This window comes from Castor canadensis, chromosome 1 (genome assembly GCF_047511655.1).
Source record: "Castor canadensis chromosome 1, mCasCan1.hap1v2, whole genome shotgun sequence".
Taxonomy (NCBI): Eukaryota; Metazoa; Chordata; class Mammalia; order Rodentia; family Castoridae; genus Castor; species Castor canadensis.
Window position 1 is genome coordinate 27,001,229 of NC_133386.1, and position 23,802 is coordinate 27,025,030.

General features: G+C 39.8%; 1 protein-coding gene across 1 annotated transcript; it reads left to right on the top strand.

The window, feature by feature from the left end:
* The first annotated feature begins 1,198 nt into the window (after positions 1-1,198).
* On the top strand, positions 1,199-17,675 carry Il22ra2 (interleukin 22 receptor subunit alpha 2). The gene is made up of 5 exons (XM_020180402.2): positions 1,199-1,287; positions 3,125-3,260; positions 4,517-4,695; positions 14,478-14,647; positions 15,790-17,675. Exons 1-5 carry the CDS (start codon positions 1,227-1,229, stop codon positions 15,970-15,972), a joined length of 729 nt encoding a protein of 242 aa, XP_020035991.1. The 5' UTR covers positions 1,199-1,226; the 3' UTR covers positions 15,973-17,675.
* Positions 17,676-23,802: the final 6,127 nt, after the last annotated feature.

Genomic DNA, 23,802 nt, shown 5'->3' on the forward strand with positions numbered 1-23,802 from the left:
TTTATCTCCTATTTAAGAAGGAAAGAAAGAGAAGTCACAGCCTTTTCTTAGTTAGTTATTGTCTATGTCCCCACCTGCCGCGAGAGGTAAGCTTCAGGAAGGCAGGGGCTGTCTTGTCTGCAGCTCAGAGCAATGCCTAGTTTATGGTAGATCAACACACATTTCTTAAATGTGAATGAATGAATGAGTGAATGAATGAATACTGCTCAGCAGCCATCACTATTCCTCATCAAGGGAACTGTTCCACTGAGAACCTGAACAACAATGACTATACTAGAGAAAAAGACGACAGAATTCATTTCCTCTTTTAACCTCTGGAGTCTGTTGTTTTAACAACTCCCCAAAAAATTTTATGACGTTCTTATGCTTCAGTTGTATAGTTTAGCATCTCTAAAAACATGTGGAATTTTTTTTGTAAAGCGATGTAATGAATCATATGGAAAGAAGATGACCTAATTCGATCAGATTTCAAAGAAGATATGAAAAAGACCTAATGTCACTCAACCCATTAACACACTCCTCCACATTCAGGGTTTTAAGACATCATGTAGCTTGACAGGCTCAAAAATCTTTATCAAGGTTGCTGAAAATTGGGAGTGGAGAAAAGTGGGATGGAGAAGAAAGAGGCATGGCTGAAGGTGGCTCAAGGCTGTCATGGGAAGGAGATGCATGTACAGAGGTAGTGGGTGCCTGAGGCATACCAGGAAGGTTAATTGGGGAGCTACCAACAAAAGGAGGAACAGAAAGAACCAGTGAGAGGTTTCCACTCTGAATAAAATTGCCAGGGGTGCTGGTGGCTGTAACTGCCAAGCACAACACTCACAATCGCCCTGCAGGCCAAGTCCTGGTCCCTGGCAGTCTCCAGAATCTTAAGCCAGATTTCTTAAGGCAGGTGAGTTGCTTGATTCACTCCCCTGTGTACAGCTTGCACAATTTGGGTCCTACCTTGCCCTTGGGGCCTGCTAGAAAAGCCCCAACAAAAACACTCTGTAGTATAAACATGACTTACAGAAAATGGTTTTGGGTTTTGTTTGTTTTGAAGTGATTCTTATACTATAACAGATGGCAAAATAACATAATGCAACAAAATAAATTTATATCAAGTAAACAATTACTATTGGCTAAGCCCAAAAAGGGGGTGGTCAGCTTGCATTTTATAGTTCCCTCTTCCGAGTTGTCACCTCAGTGAAGGGAACACTGGCTGCCTGACCATCCCACTTGCCACCATGACGCCTAAGCATTGCTTTCTAGCCTTCCTTATCAGGTTCCTCCTGGCTGGCAGAGGAGGTAAGTCCTTCCTTTCCTCACTTTGTCACTTGAGTCTCATCGTGGGGTGATTAGAAATTATATTGGTGCTTTTCTGGGCTTTGTAAAGATTTCAGCTTTGTTAGGTCACTAAATGGTCGTAGCTGGCATGGGATCACTTTCTCTCTGCAGCTGATAAGTGGTGCCTACTACAGAGGAGGTTCTCTCATGGGTGCAAGGAACTTCCTAAGGGCCAAATGCATGCACACCTCTCTCCCTGAGTTAGAATTTGTTTTCCCTTGAAGGGACACTAGCAAGTAGTGGTTATAAGCACAGGCCCGTAAGCTAAACCGTCAGGGTCTAGAACACCCTGTGCCTCAGTTTTCTCGTCTGTGGAATGGTGGTGTTAGGTCACTGTGAAGATTCAGAGAGTTGATGTGTATGCAAACTACTTAGAGCAGTGTGTGTACAGAATAGGGACTAGAAACAACTTGAGATAATTCATGGTTGGTGTTTGCAGAGAGTTCTTCGAGTGTGCAGAGCATCTTATCAGCACAACGTACCTGTTGGTAAGCCCCTGGAGTCCCAACTCAACAGATGGGTGCTCTCAGTATAAGTGGCTTAAGGAAGTGCCCACAACCATTGCCCATACCATTGTTCCATGACTATTCAGAAAAGTAACCAAAGCTCCCATTCGCTTTCCGGAAATCCATGAATTAGTGTAGCCTTGCCTCTCTCTGGCCCCTAGTAACAACAAGGACTCATTTAGCAGCAATTCAATGCTACCAAAATGACAATGGCCCTGCATTGTACAAACAAGATATACAACTTGGGCATGATACACAACTTCTTTAAGCCTCAGCTTCCATATCCAGAAAATTCAGTAATAAAAACACCTACCTTATTTGGTGGTTGTGGGAATTAGATAGATCGAGAAGAACTGGTATGGAGCTAATACCTATATGTTATATGCTGACTATTCATAGCTGTTTAATGTTCAGTGAATGTCAATGAAGAGAAGGAGGAAAAGAGAGGAAGGAGGAGGAAGAGGAACATTCTCAGCCTTTAGGTGCTCTGCTCCTTCCATTAGCTCCTCTCTCCCGAGATTTTGTTCTTAGTTTTCTGTGGCCAGTGAGAGGCAGGCTCTGGAGTCAGACTACCTGAGTTCAAAATCAGATTCACCATTTGCTGCTAGACAAGTTCTTCACTATCCTAGGCTTGGTCTTTAACCTGTAAGAGGAAATCTAGAGTAGTACCATTCTCATGGAATTGCTAGGAAGTGTAATGAGTGAATATAGCTAAAAATCCCTCAGTGCCTGGTGCACAGTGAGTTGTTATGGTGTGTGGGTAGTAGGAGTGAAGTTGTTAGAGAAGTGAGAAAAGAGGGGGCAGACACAGTGGCTTATGCCTGTAATCCCAGCTACATGGAAGGTAGAGTTAGGAGAATTGTGGTTTGGGACTAGTCCAGGCAAAGTGTTAGGGAGAGCCTTTCTAAAAAAAAATAAGCCAAGTGTAGGGGGGCAAACCTGTAATAGAAGCTAAGAGAGAAGCAGAGGTAGAAAGGCCATAGTCCAAGGCTGGCCTGGGAAAAAGTGTGAGACCCTATGTGAGGGAAGGGAAGGGAAGGGTAGGGAAGAGGAGAGGAGGGAAGGGAAGGGAAAGGAAGAGGAGGGGAGGGGAGGGGAGGGGAGAGGAGGGAAGGGACTTTACTGTGTATCAAAATCATCACAATGAAGAGTAAAAATGTTGATTTCTGGCCTCCACCTCCACTACCTGCACTTAAAGCAGGGAATCCTGACACAGGTATTACATTTAAAAACTTGCGCTAATAACAGTGCTCATAGTAATGTACAATGCTTTCCTTCTCTTGCTAATTTAGAAACCCAGCCAGTCCATGATTCTCTGAAGCCCCAGAAGGTCCAATTTCAGTCTCGAAATTTTCGCAACGTTTTGCACTGGCAGCCTGGGAGGGCCCTTTCTGGCAACAGCAGTGTATATTTTGTGCAGTACAAAATGTGAGTACATTGAGCTATTCCTCTAACTGACAGAAGGCTATAGGGAAAACATGTTCTGGAATGCAGCAGAGTGTTAAGATCTGGACTTTATTCGGGGGGTTTCAGAGAGCTGAAAAGAAGCTGAGATGGGGACCGAAGTGACTTTCTTCTAGGAAGGCTGCCTGCTGACTGGAAGTTATGATGACATGAGGACTCCAGAATACTTGGATCCTTTCCTGTCTCTTTAATATTTTCACAATGCTGATTTATAGTTTTGAAAACTTTCATTTGGTTGTATGCAATTCATGTGGGCTTACTGATAAAATCTGTGCTCTTTCAAACAGGACAAAACAAGGTATTATGTTATAAGAGAAGTCAGTCATTACAGCTAAGTTTAGCTAGCCAAGACAAAATCTCATCAATGAACAACAATTAAAAACCATCCAGTTGTGCCCTGTGTTTGTTGTTGGCTCAGCTTTAATCCTAACACTGAACACTGCCATCGCTGTGTAGACTGCAGGGTACAGAGACCAGCCATATTCCTCATTACATGGCTAGCAGGGTAGATTTCAAGTCCTTCAACAAGGGGATCCTTTCTCCCCACCCTCTACCTCCTGTCTGCTCCCCATCATCGCCTTACTGTGTTTGCTCTGATTTGTGACTGGTAAGGTAGAATGCTTGTCTTCCCTTTGGCTGTGACAATGTCCCCTCAGCCCACCCGTCTGCCTCTTTACCTTGCCACCTTTTTGCAATGGTTTTCCTCTGTCTCTTCCTGCCCCCGAATCACAGAGCTCTGTACAGAGCCCTGACTATAACTTCCACTCAGTTTTCAATAAGGAGATGAGCAATGCGTGTTAGGTAAGCTTCACCTGAGGTGACAGGCAGTAGTAACTTCTCAGAATCAGTCTTCTTACTCAACAGCAAGCTGATGAGAAGTGGCGAAAAACCACAAAGAGTTGAAACCTCAAAAACAATAAGGATGTGGAAGATGAGTACTTAAAAATGGAAGCTGGTTCATAGACCAGAGAACTACTTGACTAAGTACTAAAATATTAAAACTCCAGTGTCAGTGATGCAGGTGTCAAGGCTGCATATATCCTCACCAAGCTTGCCCTTTGGTTAGCAAGAAGGAAATGTTAAGTATTCTTAAAGATCACCATAGTGGCACTGATGTTAGCTGGCAGGTTTCAACCTGCATAAAAAGTAATATACTGGAAAAACGGAAGGCCCCTTTGATGAAGAAAACACTGGGATCATTGTTTTCCTCCCTTTTCCAGGTATGGACAGAAACAATGGGAAAATAAAGAGGACTGTTGGGGGACCCAAGAACTCTTTTGTGACCTTACCAATGAAACCTTAGATCTGCAGGAGCCTTATTATGGGAGGGTGAAGACGACCTGGGCTGGAAAGTACTCAGATTGGAGCTTGACGCCTCGCTTCACGCCCTGGTGGGAAAGTGAGTTTGTGTGGTTACTTTACCTTTGTTCTTCCTGCCCTTGAAGAGCCTCCCAAAGCTCAGGCAGACCCTGGACTCTGCTGTGCTCGGGCCTCTGCCATCCCACTTGGCAGACTCCTCGGAACAACTCTATGGGGAGTAGCCTTTAGTATGCTCATGTGACGGCCCAGGAAATCAAGTGCACAGGTTCAGTCATTGCACAAGTTTCGGGCCTATATTGCTTGAATGGGGGTTCGAATTCTGCTCTATTAACTGCAGTCTTCATTCTGACTCTGACATGCTGCCAGATCATTACTTCTTTAAAAAAAAAGAAAGTATGTAAGGAGGACAGAAACCATATTGTGCAATCCTCCCACAAATAAGAGGGGTTAAGTTCCAGAAAATACTCATTTTAGAAGAATTTTCTGTTGAGGAAATGAAGACTTTTAGTTGCCTCCCCAAAAGGACAGCCAAAAGTACTCTCTCCGTATCCATTTCTGGATACTGTTTATTCCTTTCCTACTTCAGTCGTAATCACAGATCTAATAATCTAAGATGTAAATTATAAAATTAACTGTTATCAACAGATATTATATAAAGTATCACAGGAAAGGAAGAGAGAAAAGAGAGAGGGTTATAAAGATACAAATAACAGGAAAGAAAATACGAGCATTTTGCATTATCCTCATAGTTGTGAGTCATGAGGCTGTACTTAGTACTTATAAACTCTATCCTCATTCTTAACTCATCCTTCACTTTCTTTTCAGCCAACACCTCAGTTCCTTATTCATGAAGAATCCTTTTGGTCTTTCTTGTATTAGCTTGACACAACCTTACATTAATTTCATCACTGAATATAGTTTTAAGGGGCATTTTAGAGGATACCTAGCATTCTTCTACCTACCCCACTGCATTTGTAGCAACTGTATTCCCCTTGATAATCAGAACTGCTCACCCCAGAGCGTGCAACAACCTCATTTTCCCTTTGTTGGTTAAATGATACCAGGAACTGTAAATGGTTAGGAGACAGCCACAACTTCCAATTCTTTGAATTTTTTTTTTTTTTTATAAATCAGAAGAATTAAAGGTCAAGCTTTTTGGAAGCAAAAATTTCATGAGTTGCTCACCATGTGTAATAGTGAGAGCTGTCTCTCTCACTTGCAGTTTTAAATCCTAGACCAGCGTATTCTATGTTGGTCACAGGTTTAGAGCATATACCAATTCACATTCCACTTCACATGGTAACTGTCTCTCAAACTGAGATTTCAATTATGCATTTCACCTTATAAAGCCAGAGAGTTCTGAGTGATGAGATATATGGTAAGGCAAAATAAGCCTGTGAGTATGAGACCTCACTTTTTCTTCCACAGTAATAGCTTCTTTGTCATAAACGATGTGGTGTGGAGTAACAAGCAGATGGATAGGGCATTCATTGCATCTCTGGTTTGTTGTGGGGGAGGACTCTTCCAATAAAACCATGAGAGCAGCAAAGAAAACCCATTGAAATAGAAGGGTGCATTCCAATGTTTCTTGCCCCCTCCCTGTGAGAAGATACCAGAAAAACAAAGTCTACCTGCAGCCAGGTGGCAGATGAGCGCCTCTGGAGTATTGCACCACAATAAGGCCTCAACATTGGTTTTTTCTGGGCAGTTGGACCATTAGTTGGGTCAGCCTGACCTTTGTAAGAGGAAGTCCATGTTGTTGAGTCTACGCAGAGGCTCCTTCACTTACAATAAGGTTATGTCCCAATGAAACCCTTGTAAATTGGAAATGTCATAAGTCAAAAATTAATTTGTTATAGCTCACCTACTGAACCTCACAACTTAGCAACACAGTGCACTGTGATGTTGGGTATTTCCCTGCATGATTGCAGGGCTGACTGTGAGCTGCTGCTTCTGCACTGCCCAGTGTCACAGAGAGAATCTTACTGCATATGGCTAGTCTGGGAAAAGAGAAAGTTCAAAATTCTGTAGAAAGTATAGATTCTACTGAATGTACATCACTCTCACACCAGTATAAAGTAGAGTCATCATAAGCCGGGGACTATCTATATAGCCTCTATCCTGTTCAACCATTTTGTTCATGAGCTTATAAAGTCCTGCTGGATATGAGGGAAACAGAATGTCACTATGCCTACCTAGATCTTTTAGAGTATTATTGAGATTAATCCACTCACCTTACAACTTAACCATATAACATATAAAGTACAATGGTTTTAATATAGTCACATGTATGTATAAATATCACTCACAGTTGATTTTAGAACATTTTTATCATTTCAAAAAGAAACTCCATGCTCTCTGGCTCTCACCTTCTTACCCCTTCATTCTCACAACTCCCCAAATTTTAAGCAACTACTAATCTACTTTCTTTCTCTATGTGGAGTTCCCTCTTCTTGACTGAATCACATAATATGTGGTCTCTTATAACTGGCTTCTTTCCCTTACAATAATTTTTTCAAAGTTTATCCATGCCTTAATACATATCAATATTTCATTTCCTTATATGGATGAATAATATTCCAATATTTGTGTGTACCACCTTTTATATCTGCATTCCTCAGCTGATGGACATTTTGACTGTTATGAATAATGTGCTATAAACAAGTTTGTGTGGAAATACATTTTTCTCTTAGGTACATACCTAGGATTAGAATTTCTGGGTCTCATGATAATATTATGTCTAGTCATTTGAGGAACTAGCAGTCTGCTTTCAAAGCATCTTCCATTCCCCAGGGCAGTGTGTGAGTGTCCAGTTTCTGCACATCCCGTCATCACTTCTTACATGACTCTTGATTCTAGCCATCCTAGTGGCTATGACATGGTATGTCATGTGGTTTTCATTTGCATTTCTCTGAAGCTCAAAAATGTAGAGGTCTTTAGATGTGTTCATTGGCCATTTATATATCTCCCTCAGAGAATTCATAATTCAGATTCTTTACCCAATTTTAAAATTTAACTGTTTATTTTTGAGCTGTAAGAGTTCATTATCTATTCTGAATGTCAGTCCCTTATCAGGTATAATTGTCAAATATTTTGTTTCATTCTTTTGGGTGATTTTTCACTATTTTGATGGTGTCTTTACAACACAAAGGCTTTTAGCTCGTTGAAGGCTAATTTATCTACTTTTTCTTTTATTACTTATACTATTGGTGAGTAGTTTGCCAAGAACAGTTTGCCAAATCCAAGTTCATAAAGGTTCGCCTTATGTTTTAATAGACTCTATTTTATGTTTAAGTCTTTGATTCATTTTGAATTAGTTTTTATATACAGTGTGAGGTAAAGAGTCAATGTCATTTTTTTTATGGCTGTCCAATAGTCCCAGTACCATTGGTTAAAAAGACTAGTCTATTTCCCTTATTGAAAATCTGTTGCGCGTAGAAGTGTTTATTTCCAGGCTCTTGATTCCATTCCAGTGATGTATATATCTGTCATTGTGCCAGAATCACAATGTCTTGATTACTGCTGCTTTGTAGTAAGTTTTGGGGAAACATGAGCTGCCCTACTTTGTTATTTTTCAAGCTTATTTTGGTTATTATGGGTCCCTTGCAATTGCTTTGCCATAGGTGACTGCTGCATCACATTCATATGGACACCAAAATAGTCGCATTCTGGATCTTAAATTCTGAGACATCTTACATTTCATTGCAAAGGGCCAAAGGAGACAAGGCAGGAGAGAAGGGTAGAGGTTACTCGGTTACAAGCTGTAGGTTGAAAAGGCCAAAAGAACAAAACTATACTCTTGAGTGTATATTAAAACTTTAACTCAAGTCTCATCAAAGCCAACCACCAAGACTACTGTACCCTGTCACATAAAAACCACCATGACTATTATTATTTTTATTTATTTTTGGTGATGTTGGGGTTTGAACTCAGGGCCTCACACTTCCTGGGTAGGCACTCTACCACTTGAGCCACTCCACCAGCCCTCATTGTGACCATTAATCCCAACCAATCCAGAAGGAGCAGTTACTTCCTACCAACTGACCTCTTATCCCAAAGCTTTCCCCACTTTGCATAACCTTGGCCCTCTCATCTATATCAGGTGTAGGCTCAATGTAATCAGTACTTTCCTTCCCCAAAGTTTATAAAAATACTCTTACTTCTAGGTCCAGCAGACATTTTCCAGCTGCTACCAACCTTCCTATTGGTAGTTGTAGGAACTGTCCCAGGAGGTCTTCTTTTTCTGGCTAACATCTGTAATGGCTTAATAAACTCTTTTATTCCTGAGATCCTTTGATCTCAATAGTTTTGGGTGAATAATACTGTGGATCCATCCAGTACCTCTTCTAACTGGTGCAATGTCCAATTAGATCGAAACTAACGGGATCATGTCCATAATGGTAAACACAATAGAACTCAGGGGGAAAAAAGTTTTGTTTTTGACTTGGCTGGTTGGTTGGTTTGTGTTATGTACTTTCCAATTAGCAGAAGGGAGGAAAGGAATTGAGCAAATCAATGTATATGTAACACATTGTTTCTTGGGATAACTTGACGCTCAACCACAAGACACTCAATAGACAATTCCTTAGTAAGGAAAAGAAGATTGCACACTAAGCTGGTGTATACCAATGAGGGGAATCTGTGAAGTACTTCATTATACTCAAGCCTAGAAACGGGATCACATTCAAATAACTCATCTATGAAGCCTCCTGTAGTCTGATCCATTAGGCCCATCAGGTAACTATAGCCAAAGACACTGGTTGAGATGAGGTGACACTTTGTCTCAATCATACTTAAATTGGAATAGCAGTTAAGAATGATTTAAGTTCTCTCTACGTGATCACTGTCCATAAAAGAAAATAAACCTTGGGCAGAGTTTTTTAAAAGCCTTTTTATGCAAGGTCTCATAGGTAGAAGAGTAAGAAATCCAGTCTACAAAACAGTTAAAATTGAAGCTAGTCTTTAGAAGCAATTGTGAGGCACCCTACCCACTCAGCTGCCTCCTCAGCCTCTTGCTTGGCCCTCTCCTCCATGTTCCTAGACCCTGAACTAATGAGGGCCTATATGCTTTGGCTCACTTGAGGCCTGTTCTGAGCAGCGAGATGTTATCTCTCATTAAGAAGTTCTGATTCCTGGTGCCTCTCTAGAGGCAAAGCAAGATTAAAAAGAAAAAAAAAATACTTAAGTTAAAATAGCATTTGATGCTTTGTAAGATTTCAATATTACCTGTCCCCAGAATTTCTTAGATAAAAATATATGTGAACTTTCGGATAGGCCTGATATTCTAATAGTGTAGGCTACAGTCAGATTAAAGGATCATCTCGCCTCTTCACTCATTCAGCAATTATTTATAAGGGACTTACTATATTCCAGGCATTCTTCTAGGTCCTAGAGGAAATAGGGCAAGCCTGGCAAACATATAGAAGTCTTTTTCTTCCTAGAGCTTTGTGTTTTGTAAGGAAAAGAGCTATGAATAAAACAATCACACACCAGTAAAATGATACTGTGACAGGTGAGACAAAAGAAAGATGCACAGGCATATAAGATCATAGCCCAGGAGGGACCTGACCAGATATGTGTGGGGAGGGGACCCTTGAGCTGATACCTGAAGATGAACAGGGCTAATCAGACAGAGGGTCAGTAAAGCATTCCAGTCATAGGAAGAAGCTCTCTGGCAAGACAGCTGGTATGGCGAAGTAGGGCAGGTAAGAGGGAGTGTGAAATGAGGTGAGACTGGAAATGTGTGCCAGGCAATGAGAATTTTCTGTTAAGGAGCTATACTTCCTCCAGAAAAAAATGTAATTTTGAGCAACTTTTTTTTTTTGGCAGTGCTGGGCGTTGAATCCAAGGCCTGGTGCATTCCAGGCAACCAGTCTACCATTGAGCTACATTCCTAGCCCCCTAAATGTAATTTTAATTAGAGGAACACATGATCAGTTTTATGTGGCCAAGTTCACTTTGGCTGCATTGGAGAAACAGATCAGAAAGAGGATAGAGTGGATGCAGGTATGTGAGGAATAACAGGCTACCATAGAAAGCTATAGGAGACAAATTTTGGCTTAAATCAAGACAATGACAAGGACTATAGAAAACATATCATTGGAGGGCTGTTTAGTCAGAATTTTTCAGGATTTGGTGACAGGTTGGGTAGACTGGCAAGGAATAGCATGTCAAAGATGATCTCTAGGTCTCTTTCCTGCATAGCTAGATAGGAAGGGATTTCATGGGAGCACAAGTTTTGAGGTATGCAGGGCAATCAGGATTACAAGTTCCATTTTGAATTTTTTTTTTTTTTTTTTTTTTTTTTTTTTTGCGGTACTGGGGCTTGAACTCAGGTCCTTGAGCCACTGCACCAGCCCTGTGTTTTGTGAAAGGTTTTTTAAGATAGAGTCTCCCAGCTATTTGCCTGGGTTGGCTTCGAACTGTGATTCTCCTGATCTCTTGCCTCCTGAGTAGCTAGGATTACAGGTGTGAGCCACCGGCGCCTGGCTGAATATGTTGAATTTAAGATGCTTTGAAATCTCTGAGTCGAATGTCTGTACAGATTCAGGACTTAAAGGTAAAGTCTTTATTAGAGTCATAAGTCATTTGTAGATATTGCAATGGACTTTGATAAGATTGGCTGGGAAGAGAGCACTGAGTGAGAGACAATTTGTAAAACCAGATACAAAGGGAATCTCATCAGAAAATGCTAGAGTAGGATAAATTTTAGAAGGGGATTTATGAGGACTAGACAAAGAGGTTAAAATAAATCAGTTGATTGATGTATTCATGTGCAGAGAATGTCTCAAGGAGAAAGAAATCTGGGCATGGGGTTGGGGTGCAATTCAGCAGTACAGCATTTGCCTAACATATATGACGCCCTATTCCATCTCAGCACTGGTGCCAAAAAAAAGGTGTGGGGGAGAGAGTGGTCATTGAGTAAAGTGCTGTGAGGCCAAGTAATCTTGAATTGGTCTTGGAACACAGTTAGAATGGATGAGTGGAGAATGGTTACTCTGTTGCAAAGTCCAGCCTCACAGGTCACAGACCAGGAGCCTCTGTGAGGCTTGCAGCTCAACTCAGCTCACTGATTCTTCTAGGCCAATGCCTGAAGTATGCACTTCCCACAAAAGGTGAATAACACTGTATTTAAGATTAACTGTAACACTGACCAATTAAAATCTAAGATAAAGAGTTGATGTACTTATAATATGATTTTTCATAAAGATCTATATTCAGAATGTACAAAGAACTCTTAAAAATCAATAATAAGACAGACAAGCAATTAAAAAATAAACAAAAGACTTGAACAGGCTCTGCACAAAAGTGGATAATCAAGTGACCAATAAATCTGTTAAAAGTTGTTCAATTCCATTATTAGAGAAATAAAGCCTAAAAACACAATGAACTAGTACTACATACTTACTGCAATGGCTGAAATAAAAAAATTTGGAGATAATAATGCCAAATATTTAAAGCATATGAAAAAATAGGACCTTTCATTTATGTTTGAAGGGACTGTTAATTGGTATAGTCATGGTAGAAAATTGACAATATCAACAAAACCTAAAAATATGTAAACCATATGACCCAATGGAACTCCTAGGTACATACCTGACAAAATGCATGTTCCCACAAACACATATATAAGAATATTCATAGCAGTTTACTTATAATAGCCCTAAATAGGAAACAACCTAAAAGTCTGTGAATAACCAGGGATAAAATTATAATATTCATGCAATTGTTCAAAAGAAGGAACTACTGATACCTGGAAAAATGAATATGGATGTGTGCATGTATATACACATACAGACATATGTTTTTGTCTGCACACATATATTTGTTTGTTAAAGCTGCCATAACAGGACTACAAACTGGGGCTTTGATAAGAGTTTGTTTTCCCACAGTTATGGATGCTGGAAATCCAAGATCAAGGTTTTCAGCAGGCACTGTCTTTAACTATAGTTATATTCTGAGGTATTACAGTAGGGAACAAAATCCAGCCTATACTGATGTGTATGTTTAAGTGAAAGAAGTCAGACCAAAAAGTATATATTGTATAAAGGTATAAGTGATTGTAAGATTTATTTCAAAATGAATCTACATGGTAATAGAGGTCAGGAAAATCATGAAGTGGAGAACTAGGGGGACATAAAGGAGGTTTCTGAGGTGCCTATAACATTCTGTTTCTGGATCAGGTGATAGCTTTATAGGGGTGTTGTTAGTAAACAAATCTTTATAATTTATTTGTGTCTATCTTATATAGGTATATCTTATGTCTTTAAAATAAAATTTCAAATGAAGCTACAAAAAGAAAGTATCAACTTTTGAATAGGTGCTCACAAAAACACACAAAAAAACAGATACATACAAACAAAAAATAAGCAAGACATGACCAGCAGTTCAAGTATTTTATAATATTAGAAGTAGATGATTAAAGATATAGCACAGGGACTCAAACATAAGTGAAGGACAGAATGTTATTTGCTTTAAAAGCAGATGGACTGAAAAAGATTTAAACAGACCTCATAGAAATGAAAAGTTTAAATCATTGAAAAATTTAAAAATCATGTATGGATTAAAGATCAGATTAGACATAACTGAAAAATAAGCTGATGGGCTAGACAACAGGGCTGAAGAAATTTAAAATTCTCCACTGAGGAAAAAAGATGAAAAAATAAAAGAGAATCTAAAACACATGAAGAAGAGAATAAGAAGTTCTAGTAGATGTTGACTCAAAATTCCAGAAGAGCATGTTGATAAATGAACAGAGATAGACCAGTAGGTAGGTAGGTAGATAGATAGATAGATAGATAGATAGATAGGTTGATAGATAGATAGATGGATGATAGGTAAATAGATGATAGATAGATAACAGATAGGTAGATGGATAGATAATGGTGATAGATAGATAGATAGATGATAGATGATAGATAATAGGTAGATAGATTATAAATAGATGGTAGATGATAGAGAGATGCACAGATAGATAATAGATAAATGATAGATAATAGAAGACAGATAGATGATAGATAGATTGACAGATGGATGATAAATAGATAAATAGTTGATAGACTGATGGATCATAGATAGATGATAGAATGATGGATGATAAATAGATAAATAGATGATAGATTGATAGAGGGATGCTAGATAGATGATAGATAGATAGATAGATAGATAGATAGATAGATAGATAGATAGGTGTGATATATACATATCCATTTCTTACTTATAGACATACATGGAGTAAGAGAAAGAGAGTGAATGGCCAGTTCTCAAGAATTAGAAAAGATGTGAAATCTATAAACTGGAAATCACAATGCATACCAAACAAGAAAATCAATGCTTAGAAATTCAGTATTGAATCTGGGGACAATTAAAATGATTGTGCATGTGGTTCTCTTTCTTTGTTAGTAATGATCTGGTTTTTGGGAACTTTTAAAATGCATATCAAAAATTCTCTCTTTTGATTTTCCAATCCTTTTCATAATATGGAAAAAACTTGGGCAAATTTTATAGCTATAAATCTTCAAATGGTTTTAATGCTGCTTTGAAATTGTACATCTTTAAGGATCTGTATAATATCTACCTTTCTGTAAGATCTCCCAACAAATAGTTTTTTATACTTAATTTTCTAAAGCAATCACTGTGGGCTGAGGAAATGATTAATGGTCTCTTAATGCTGAAATAGAAGGTGTCAGTGTTTGCAAATTTAAAATTATCTTCAAAGAAACTTCTCAGATGTTTGTATTGTAGGTTCGTAATGATTTTTCCAGATTTCTAAATTTTATGTCTCACCATGACACAGAGCATATCCATGTGTAATAGTTCATGTTTTCAATGACTTGTCAAATTTTCTTATTCTTTCTCCAGTGAAAATAGATCCTCCAGTCGTGAATCTAACCCGTGTCAATGGATCTTTGTTGGTAGTTCTCCATACTCCAGATTTGCCATATAGAGACCTAAAAGGAAAAAACGTATCTGCAGAAAATTACTATGACTTAGTATACCGAGTTTTCACACTTAATGATTCACTAGAAAAGGTAAATCAGATGAACACATGTTAGTATTTTTTATTGTTTATTGTCTTTTGTTCTGTTTTTTGACTCAGGAGCTCACAATGTAGTCCAGGCTGGTCTCAAACTCCTGATCCTCCTGCCTCAGCCTTCCTGAGTGCTGGAATTACAGGTGTGCACCACCTGCCCAGCCTCTATTGTGTATTTAACTAACATTTTGGCCATATTTTATATTCTCTCTCTTGCTACACTTATCTCCTTTTATTTTTCCCTACCTTTTTAAATTCTTTCTCACTTTTACCCTCAATGATAAACAATTAGCACTTGTATCACCACCAGTATTCATGTGAGTATATATTGCATGTGTGTATGTGTGTGGGGTGTGTGTGTACATGTGTGTGGGGGTGGGGGTGTACATGTGTGTGGGGGTGTGCCCTGTCACTCAGCTTGTCTCTCTTTGGTCTTCCCTATATAGCTATAAGTTGATAGTAACAATACTTAACACCTTATTTACTTTAATAGTTTTTAATCACAGCATAATACATTTATATCAATTTTTCTGTGGCAGTTTGCTAAAAAAATCCACCATCAGTGCCTTTAACTGAGTTTGGTGGCAAGCTGAAAGTTTCTTTGCTGGTGTCTGTTTAAGAAAGTGTTCCTTTGGTTGGAAGGAAAAAGAAGCCCATTCAAAGTCCTTCGAATGCAGAAGCAAGGAATGGAGTTTCATTAGGGGATAATGAGCAATCTCACGGACAGCCCAAAACAGGAAACCCAGTGCTGTCAGACCCAGGAAGGACCAGAAGAGGGAAACAGCAAGTGATTCCGTGGGATCATGCTGTCTCTGACTTTCTGTCGGGGGCCATGTGTGGCACATCTACAGTTAACTCTCTTCGCTGCACAGCTCAAACTCGTGAAAAACAGGCTCTCATCTTTGGGCTAGTCAATCAGCAGCCCTCAGTGAGAAGTCAGATAGCACCTTCTTGGCCACTTGAATTGTCCTTCACCAGATTATGGTCCTGAACTCTGGGGAGAAGGACATGTCTAGGAAAGAACCCTCCCACTCAATTACTATCCTAACCACGTACAACTCACTGATTTTAACAAAAACAAAGCAAATCAACAATTTACTGGAAACCATTTATAATCTGATTTTTCTCCCTTGTGTGTAGGAGAAAAAAGTATATGAAGGGGCTCACAGAGTTGTCAGAATCGAAGCTCTCACACCTCGCTCCCGGTACTGCGTAGTGGCTGAAATATATCAGCCCATGTTAGACCGAAGCAGCCAGAGAAGTGCAAAGAGATGTGTGGAAATCCCAAGAATTGATATGGACAGTTCTGCCATACAGAAATGAGAGGCATTTTGAGAATGGCACGCCTCGTGTTTGCATAATCTTATTCAAAGTCATTTTCATATTTTCTTAGAGCAGTGGTCACCATTACTTTCAGGGACTTCTTAGTTTATCCATTCCTTCTTTCTCTGTATGTCTCTTGCAAAATAAACTTGAACAACACCCCTTAAAAATTAGAATTTAAAGAAGAAGCAAAGAATAAAGGACTCTATGAAATACAGAACTTTACTTCTAAAGTAACATTCCTAACTTCATTCTTCTACAACAGCAAAATAAAAATTAAGAACCAAGCACTAATAAGCATTTAATAAAATGGTGAGATAATTTTGTTACCATTACAGCTGAGGGAATCCTGAAGCAATCATATTTGTCACTCCATTGGGCCACTTCAATTTGATGTAGACATTGCTATTTAAAATTTTTATATGAATGAATATTTTTCTGTATGTTTCTATTTTATATGACTACCCTTTTCATACATTTATTTTCCATTATGAATCATTTCTACTTTGTGAATCAAAATTTGTTTTAGATTCTAGCCTATGAAAAAAAGGGGAATTTTTAAAAAAACTTCTCATGATCTCTAAATCAATATCTCACTGAAGATGATGAACAATAATAGATAACTGTTGAAAAATGGCAGTATAATTTCCCCTCATTTAACACATACTCACATTAAGTTTATCTTTTCTTTCTTCCTTTGTTTAAAATATTGCCTTGGAAAAATTTGTTCTTATCTTGAAATTAGGTATAATAATTTTAGCCATAAATAGAAAAAGACTAGTTACCACACTAACTAGTAAATTTCACACTAATAACTCAACGCTCCTTGGCAAATGGACTCTTTCTGGTAGCACCTCCCAACCTTTGACATGGGAGGATCTTATGAGTGACAGTTTAATTGGACACAGTCAGGTCCATGTAGGGCGCTCGCCCACCTTTATGCTGGAGGCTTGCAGTGGGTGGTTCATTTGTCTGGGTGAGAGACTGGTACAGACAGTTTTATTTTGTTTTGAGATTAAAAAGCTAAATTGAAGCCCTATGAACCCCATTGCCTCTCATAAGGAAAGACAGGATGGCCTAAGACTCAGAAAGCTGCCTTCCTCACTTTGGGGTCAGTCCTTACATGTAGGAGGAGATGTGTATCAGAGAACATTTGCACAATTGCACATGAAAATTGCCCCAAAATGTGATTTCAAACATTACAATCGGTACTTCTGGTTATACACAATTACTCACAGCAATGTATGGATTACAAGTTATTCACAAATGCATGGGGGAGATTTAAAAAAAAAAAAACCCCAGAGCTAGAGAATTGGTTTCATTGCTTTCTTTTGTGGTCAGAAAACTGACTCGAGAAAAAACTAGAGACTGAAAAAAAATGACTTTTAACTCTGTTTTTGAATTATACATTTAAATTTTTCTTTTTCTTTTTTTTGTTTATTACTTTTTCAACCCTTTGTTCTTTTGGGAGTAGGGTGAAGAATTGAGAGAGACGTGATAGGTGGGGAATAGAGACTGGATGTGTAACAGCATCTCAGTGTATGAAACTCAGTAATACTAAAGCCTGATAATAAAAAGGGAATTACAGTTGCCTCATGGAAGTTATTTAGGTAACATCAGGTTTTGCTTCTATTTTGTTTGTTTTGCTTTGGTTTTGCCTTCATGCCTGAGGACTTAGGCATGCTTAGGAAAGTAGAAAATACTTCATGAAAAAGAGGAATTGTCACATTCTGCATCATGTTATGAATACATTGTCATATTATTTTAATAAATATTTTAATTTTTTGCTTTTAATTTTGAAATATTTGTTATTTGGGCTTTTAAAGGGAGAACACAATGCTTAAGTCTGTCAGATGAAGTCCTTCTTAGACACCTTAGCCCACACTAAGTTCCAGCCAGGGAAGACCAAACAGTAAACACCAATGCTTTTGGCCAGGCAGTCATAAGAGTGAAATTGCCATTTGATCACAGGGCATGCTCAGTGAGTGCCTGGAGTGACTGTCAGGCCAAAAGCATTGGCGCCATCTTTGTCTCCTCCATTTCTTTGACTTCTGTATTCAATGCATCAATAAATCCTATTGGATCTACCTCAAAATATGACATGTTATACAACCACTTTACTCCAGGCCATCATCATGTCCCAGCTGGATGATGACTGCAGTCACCTCACTGGCCTCCTGCTCTACCAACCTTACTATAATCTCAACAAGATAATCAGACAGAACTCTCACATGTGAACCGTAGACCCCCAATAGCTTTCCATCTTGTATCCAACAGCCTCATAATGGTCTCCCAAGCCCGAACAAGCTGTTTCCTGTTCTCACTGACTCTCACATGTCATTCTTCCCTCAGTCTCACCTTGCTTACTTTACTCTAGAACACCAACTGCATTGCTTGCTCCTAAATATAAATTCTTGGCTTCAAGGTGACCAACTGTTTTCTGGAAGGCTGAGCCCCTGGTTTCCATAGATCGGTCTCTCAACTCCATCAGGTCTTTGCTAAAACGTCCCTTGATCACTCATATTTCCCTGGTCACCTGCCCCCTGCAGCAATCTATACCCCTCATTTTTTTCATAGCACTTGAACCACCTGACCACTATGTTGTTTACTCCTTGATCTTCTTTATTAGTTATCTTTCCCCTCATCTACTAGAAGGGAAAGGCAGGTATAGATTGGATATGAAGTATCCTCCAAAAAAGGCTCATGTGATGAAGGCTTGGTCCCCAAATAGTGGTACTATTGAGAGGTGATGGATCATGAAGGTGCTGACTTCAGTGGATTAATTCACTGATGAGTTCATAGCTGAATAGGCTATTAGGGAGTAGGACCTAATTGGAGGAAGCAGTTCATAAAGAGTATGCCTTTGTAGGGTATACCTTGTCCCTAGACTCTTCCTCTCTCTATCTATTTCTGCTTCTTGGTTGTCATGAGGTAGTCAGCTTCCCTCCAGCCATGACGTATTGCTTAACACACAGCCAAGTGACTATGGACTGAAATCACTTCTACCATTGATTTTATCAGGTACTTTGTCACAATGACTGAAACTGATTAACACAGCAGGGGCTTTTTGACTTTGTTTTGCTTTGATTTAATCTCAGAAAGCCTATTTCATCTTGCACTTGATCAAAGTTCTTTGAGGGAGGGACAACAGAAAGGATCTGACCTCTGTTGTGCTGATAGATGTACCTGCTGAGTGATACCCGCAGGATAGAGATAGGACTGAAGGGAAGGTTCTGGTGGACCTGCAAGACATGAAGTTTATTTAATAGCAAGGGCCATGTAATTCTGGGGAGATGGCTAAATAACAGAGAAGAATATATAGAGCCTAGAGAGGGGTTAAGCCCTCTAGGATCTATAGCTCCCCAGTAAGAAATAGGGCTATGAATATTGCTTAGAATAAGGCTTTCCAGGTCAGAGGCCTTTTTTGCCATCCTCATAGCAATTTGACTCTCTTCCCTTCCTCCCCCTGGTTCCCCAAGCATCTGTCTTTTGGGGAATCTAGCTAAAGGCCTGCCTGCTTACCAGGAGCCACCAAATGGTGACAAAGAGTCTCAGCCCAATCCTGTGCCTTGACTGGGAGAGTAGATGGAGTTACAGGCATTTTCTCATACACATCTCTCAGCAAGCCCAGGTTTCAGTCTGTCTGAGCTCTACATTTGCACATACACTATTTCTTCAGTTCTCACACTGGCCCATAGGTCATCATGATTGTTCCTACATTATAGGTGAGCCTCTGTAGGTTAAGTGATTGGCCAAAGTCTGGAAGCCCACCTATCTAATTCCACAGCTTAAACTTTTAAAATCTGATCCTCTGTAGCTTCTTCCTCGTGTTTGAATAGATTTCCTCTTATTTCCTTGAATAATATAATGTTAACATTGCCCTATTGACATTGGGGACTTTTTTCTAGTGTCCACATATTGAAGGGCAAGTGTTGACTCTTAGGACAAGAAGGCATGGAAATAGAGAGGTCTGAGGGAGTAGTAGACAGCTGGTGGCTGATAATTGCCTCTCAGGGACAAGTAAGAGCAGTACCTAAAAGTGCCTACACAATTGAAAGTTAGCATTCACTAGAAAGATCCCTTTTTTGGGAGGTACTGATGTTTGAACTCAGGGCTTTGCACACACTAGGCAAGTACTCTACCACTTTAGCCATGTCCCCAGTCTTTTTGCTTTTAAAGAGCAACTCACACTTTTCACCTGGCCACCCTCAGACAGAGATCCTCCTACCTCCACCTCCCATGTAGCTGAGATCACAGGCATGTGCATCTAAGTCTGCCTGGCTTGTTCCTGAGATAGGGTCTTGCTAACTTTTGCCAGGCTATTTTGAACTGAGATCCTTCTATCTCCACCCTCCAAGTATCTATCTGGGATTACAGGATGGACCACCATACCCTGCCCTTGGAAAGACCTCTTAAGTCAGCATTACCCAACATTCAGTCACTAATAAGTTCCATATCTAAATAGCTTTTAAGGCAAGTGTCAATAAATTCTATGATACTTTGATTTCAAGCAAAAAGGAGAAATTTTCTAAATTAAGTTCCAAGTTTTAAAGTAAGAAAAAAATAAAAAAATTGGTGAGATCAAACCTGATCTCAAATGAATTCCAGATAAGCCTTTTAAAACTATAATCTTTTGAAATTCTTACACTGAACAACTTGGTTTCCTTAACTGACATATCATTTACCAAAGGAATAGTTGACTTTGGAAAGCAACTGTTTTTCATTATTTGGGCAGGTTTTCTTGGTTTATTTTATCCTTCTGTTTGAGATCATGATCTCTGGAAAGGAAAATAGGCCTTTGTGCTTTAAACAATAGCAAGACTTCCCACATAGACAATTGCTGGATGTGCCCTGGGCCAAACCACCAAAACCTCTCCTGTTCAAGGAGAGACATTTTGGTGACAGTGTTCCCAAGACATACATTTTCTCTTCAGCTGTGACCTCAATTCCTTTTGGTACTTCAACAGCAGCCACCCTCTCTTAACACACAGCTGCTGGCCTGATATGGACATGGGCTGGTCCTGTGGGCATTCCTTCCCTCCCAGGGGCCCTGTGCCCACCTCTCTGTGACCCCGCAGTCAGATACAGAGATCAGCCAGCTATGTTGGCCTGACAACTCTCACAAGTGCGCTCCTTCTACCAGATATTTGCATTCAGTGGCTTTTGTCTATAAAAGATTAATTCAGACCAAATTACTTTGCCCTGCACAATGATTGTCCTGATTGCACACAGCACTGCCTTTTAGGCAGAAAGGCCCCTACCCTGCCCCTGAAATCATACTGTGCCCAAGGGTGATGGGCATGGAGTTGGGTCTGTCTAATCCTTTTAAAGGTTTATCCTCTTTTTATGCTAGCCACTGATCCCAAGACTCCCACAAGACACCCCCAGAACCCAGCTCTCTCTCTCTGTTCTTTTCCTAATTGTCACCTTATCAAAGGGGGTTTCCTAACTCCTCCCACACACATATGCACAGGGCAATCACCTGGTAGGACCTGACTCAAGTAGGTCAGTCATAGCTCTTTTCAAATATTGATATGGGGACAGAAGCTGCTGACTCCTCTGGAATCATGCACTGTAAGAATCTGCTGAGCCTGGAGCTGCCAGAGGCAACCATCCCCAACAGATGGAGAAGGAAGTCACCAGGAAGGACAACAGAGCAGTGAGAAGAGACAGCTCTCTGGTGATATCCAAGGAAATCCAGCTATGCTGAAAACCAACCCAGTTTCTGAACTGTGACTTTAATGAACAAATAGATTACTTTTTCTTCTTACTTTACTTTGACTTGAATTTCTATCGCTTTCAACCAAAAGATCCTTGACTAACAGAACAAAGGAACGAGTGATTATGACATGCATTATGTTTTGCAGTAACCAAAGTAAACTTTTTCTATGTCTCTATAGCCTTCAAATACTAAGAAGGACTCTTCTGGAAAGTGTTTCTTTCTGCAAATGACACAGTTAATGCAGTCTGAGCACCAGAAAGTCCTACAGAAATTTGTGTGGTTATTCTGGTCAGGGCTTTACCAGATATGGTATAAGCCAAGGTCTTGTGTTTTCAGAAAATTCTCATCTTGGTTATAACACTTGGTCCAATTTTAAGCTTTCTTGGCACTGAACACAAGTGGTATTTCATTTCTGCACATTTTAACAATAACTCAAGGTCCCATGTGATATACTTCAGAGGCCTTAGGGTTATATGAATATTATAACCAAAGGACTAGTATCTTTCTATTTTTTTACTCTGCTAATATAATCTTCAAGGTTGAAGCAGTTTTATTTTTGTTTTGTTTTGTTTTGATTGAGACAAGGTGTCACTATGTAGCCCAGGCTGGTCTTGGATTCACAATCTTCCTGCCTCAGCCTCCCAAGTGCTGAGGTGTCTGCCACCACACTCAGTTCAAAAGTCATTTATTTTCAATGTTCCAGTTCAGATCAGAGATTGTACTGACATCCTAATATATGGTCAAGATAGTGCTACTTAGGTGTACCATACCTATAATGTCCTCAGTACCTGGTTCAAATGCTTCCTTCCCTCTTCCTCTCTCCTTCTCCCTCTCCTCCCCCCTCCCCTTTCCCCTCTCTCCCAAAGGCACCTGCACCCACTACTGTACACTCCTAGCACACATCTCTATTGTTTTGAGAACAAGACCTTGTGAAGAAGTGGCTCTGCTTCATCTTCTTCTTTTTTTTTCTTTTTGAAAGTTTTAGCAGAGATTTAGTTTAGTATAATAGGATAAAGTATAGGCAAGGGGGGAGGGAGAGGAAAAGAGAAACATTTCTTATTCCCCGCACAGGAAACGGGAGCAAAGACTTCGTAGCTTGCTTTTTAATGTGGAGTTGCAGACTGATTGTTTCTCTGGATGATGCCTTAATCTATCTGCCCACTATGACTAGGTTTCCTTTCCTGCCTCAAGTCCAGCCAATGCCTGACTCCACTTCCTGCATATTGTGCAAACAACATTTTGCATTGTTTACAATTCATCTGATATTTTTTTTTGCCTTCTCAAAACAACTCTGGAAACAACTGGAAGCCATCAGTGATTTTGCAGTAATGGGAAGAATGGAGCTATGGAGGCAAGTTGCTGACAGGTAGCTGAGGCTTCCCCAAGCTGGCACCATGGCTACTAATAAGGGTAGTATTCTCGTGGTTCAAATTCATAAATAACACATCTCTGTCTTTAAAGAAAATGTAGTTGAGAGCATTGCTTTTATTTTTCACAAGTGTATAAAAAGACAAGTGAACCAACATCAGTCTGGAAGGAAAAGAACTTCTCAGACACTAACATCTGAAACTAATCTTTCAGCAACTGTGCTCTAGATGGACATGGAAACAAATTCTTTTTTTTCCTGGAACTGAGTGAAGAACAACAACAAGCCTAATGGGAATCAGCCACAAGAGATTTTTTCACCACCAACACAGCAACTAGGGTAGCATGGGCATGCCATAAATCTGTGTTGACTCATTGAATTATCCCTCCTATAAGAGCATTTGTTGTTCTTACAGGAGAGGTAATTTGGTATCCCAGGATGGCCTTGAACTCATATTTATCCCAGGCTTCAAATTTGAGATTCTCCTGCCTCTGCCTCCTGGCAAGTATCACCAGACCCAGTTCCAGAACTTCCTTCTAATGTTTGAAGAATTCCCCCAGTTTATGACAAAGTGGCAGATGTCCTCTCCCAAGCTTCCTTACAACTTACAAGGGGGCCAGTATGTGGGCCAGGTGGCAGGTGAGAGAACCTCCCAGCAAGTGACAGAGACAGCTGTGACTGCAGTTTTAGCATCAGAACCAGACATCGGATGTTGGAGCTCTAAGGGTGTGAGTTGCAATGG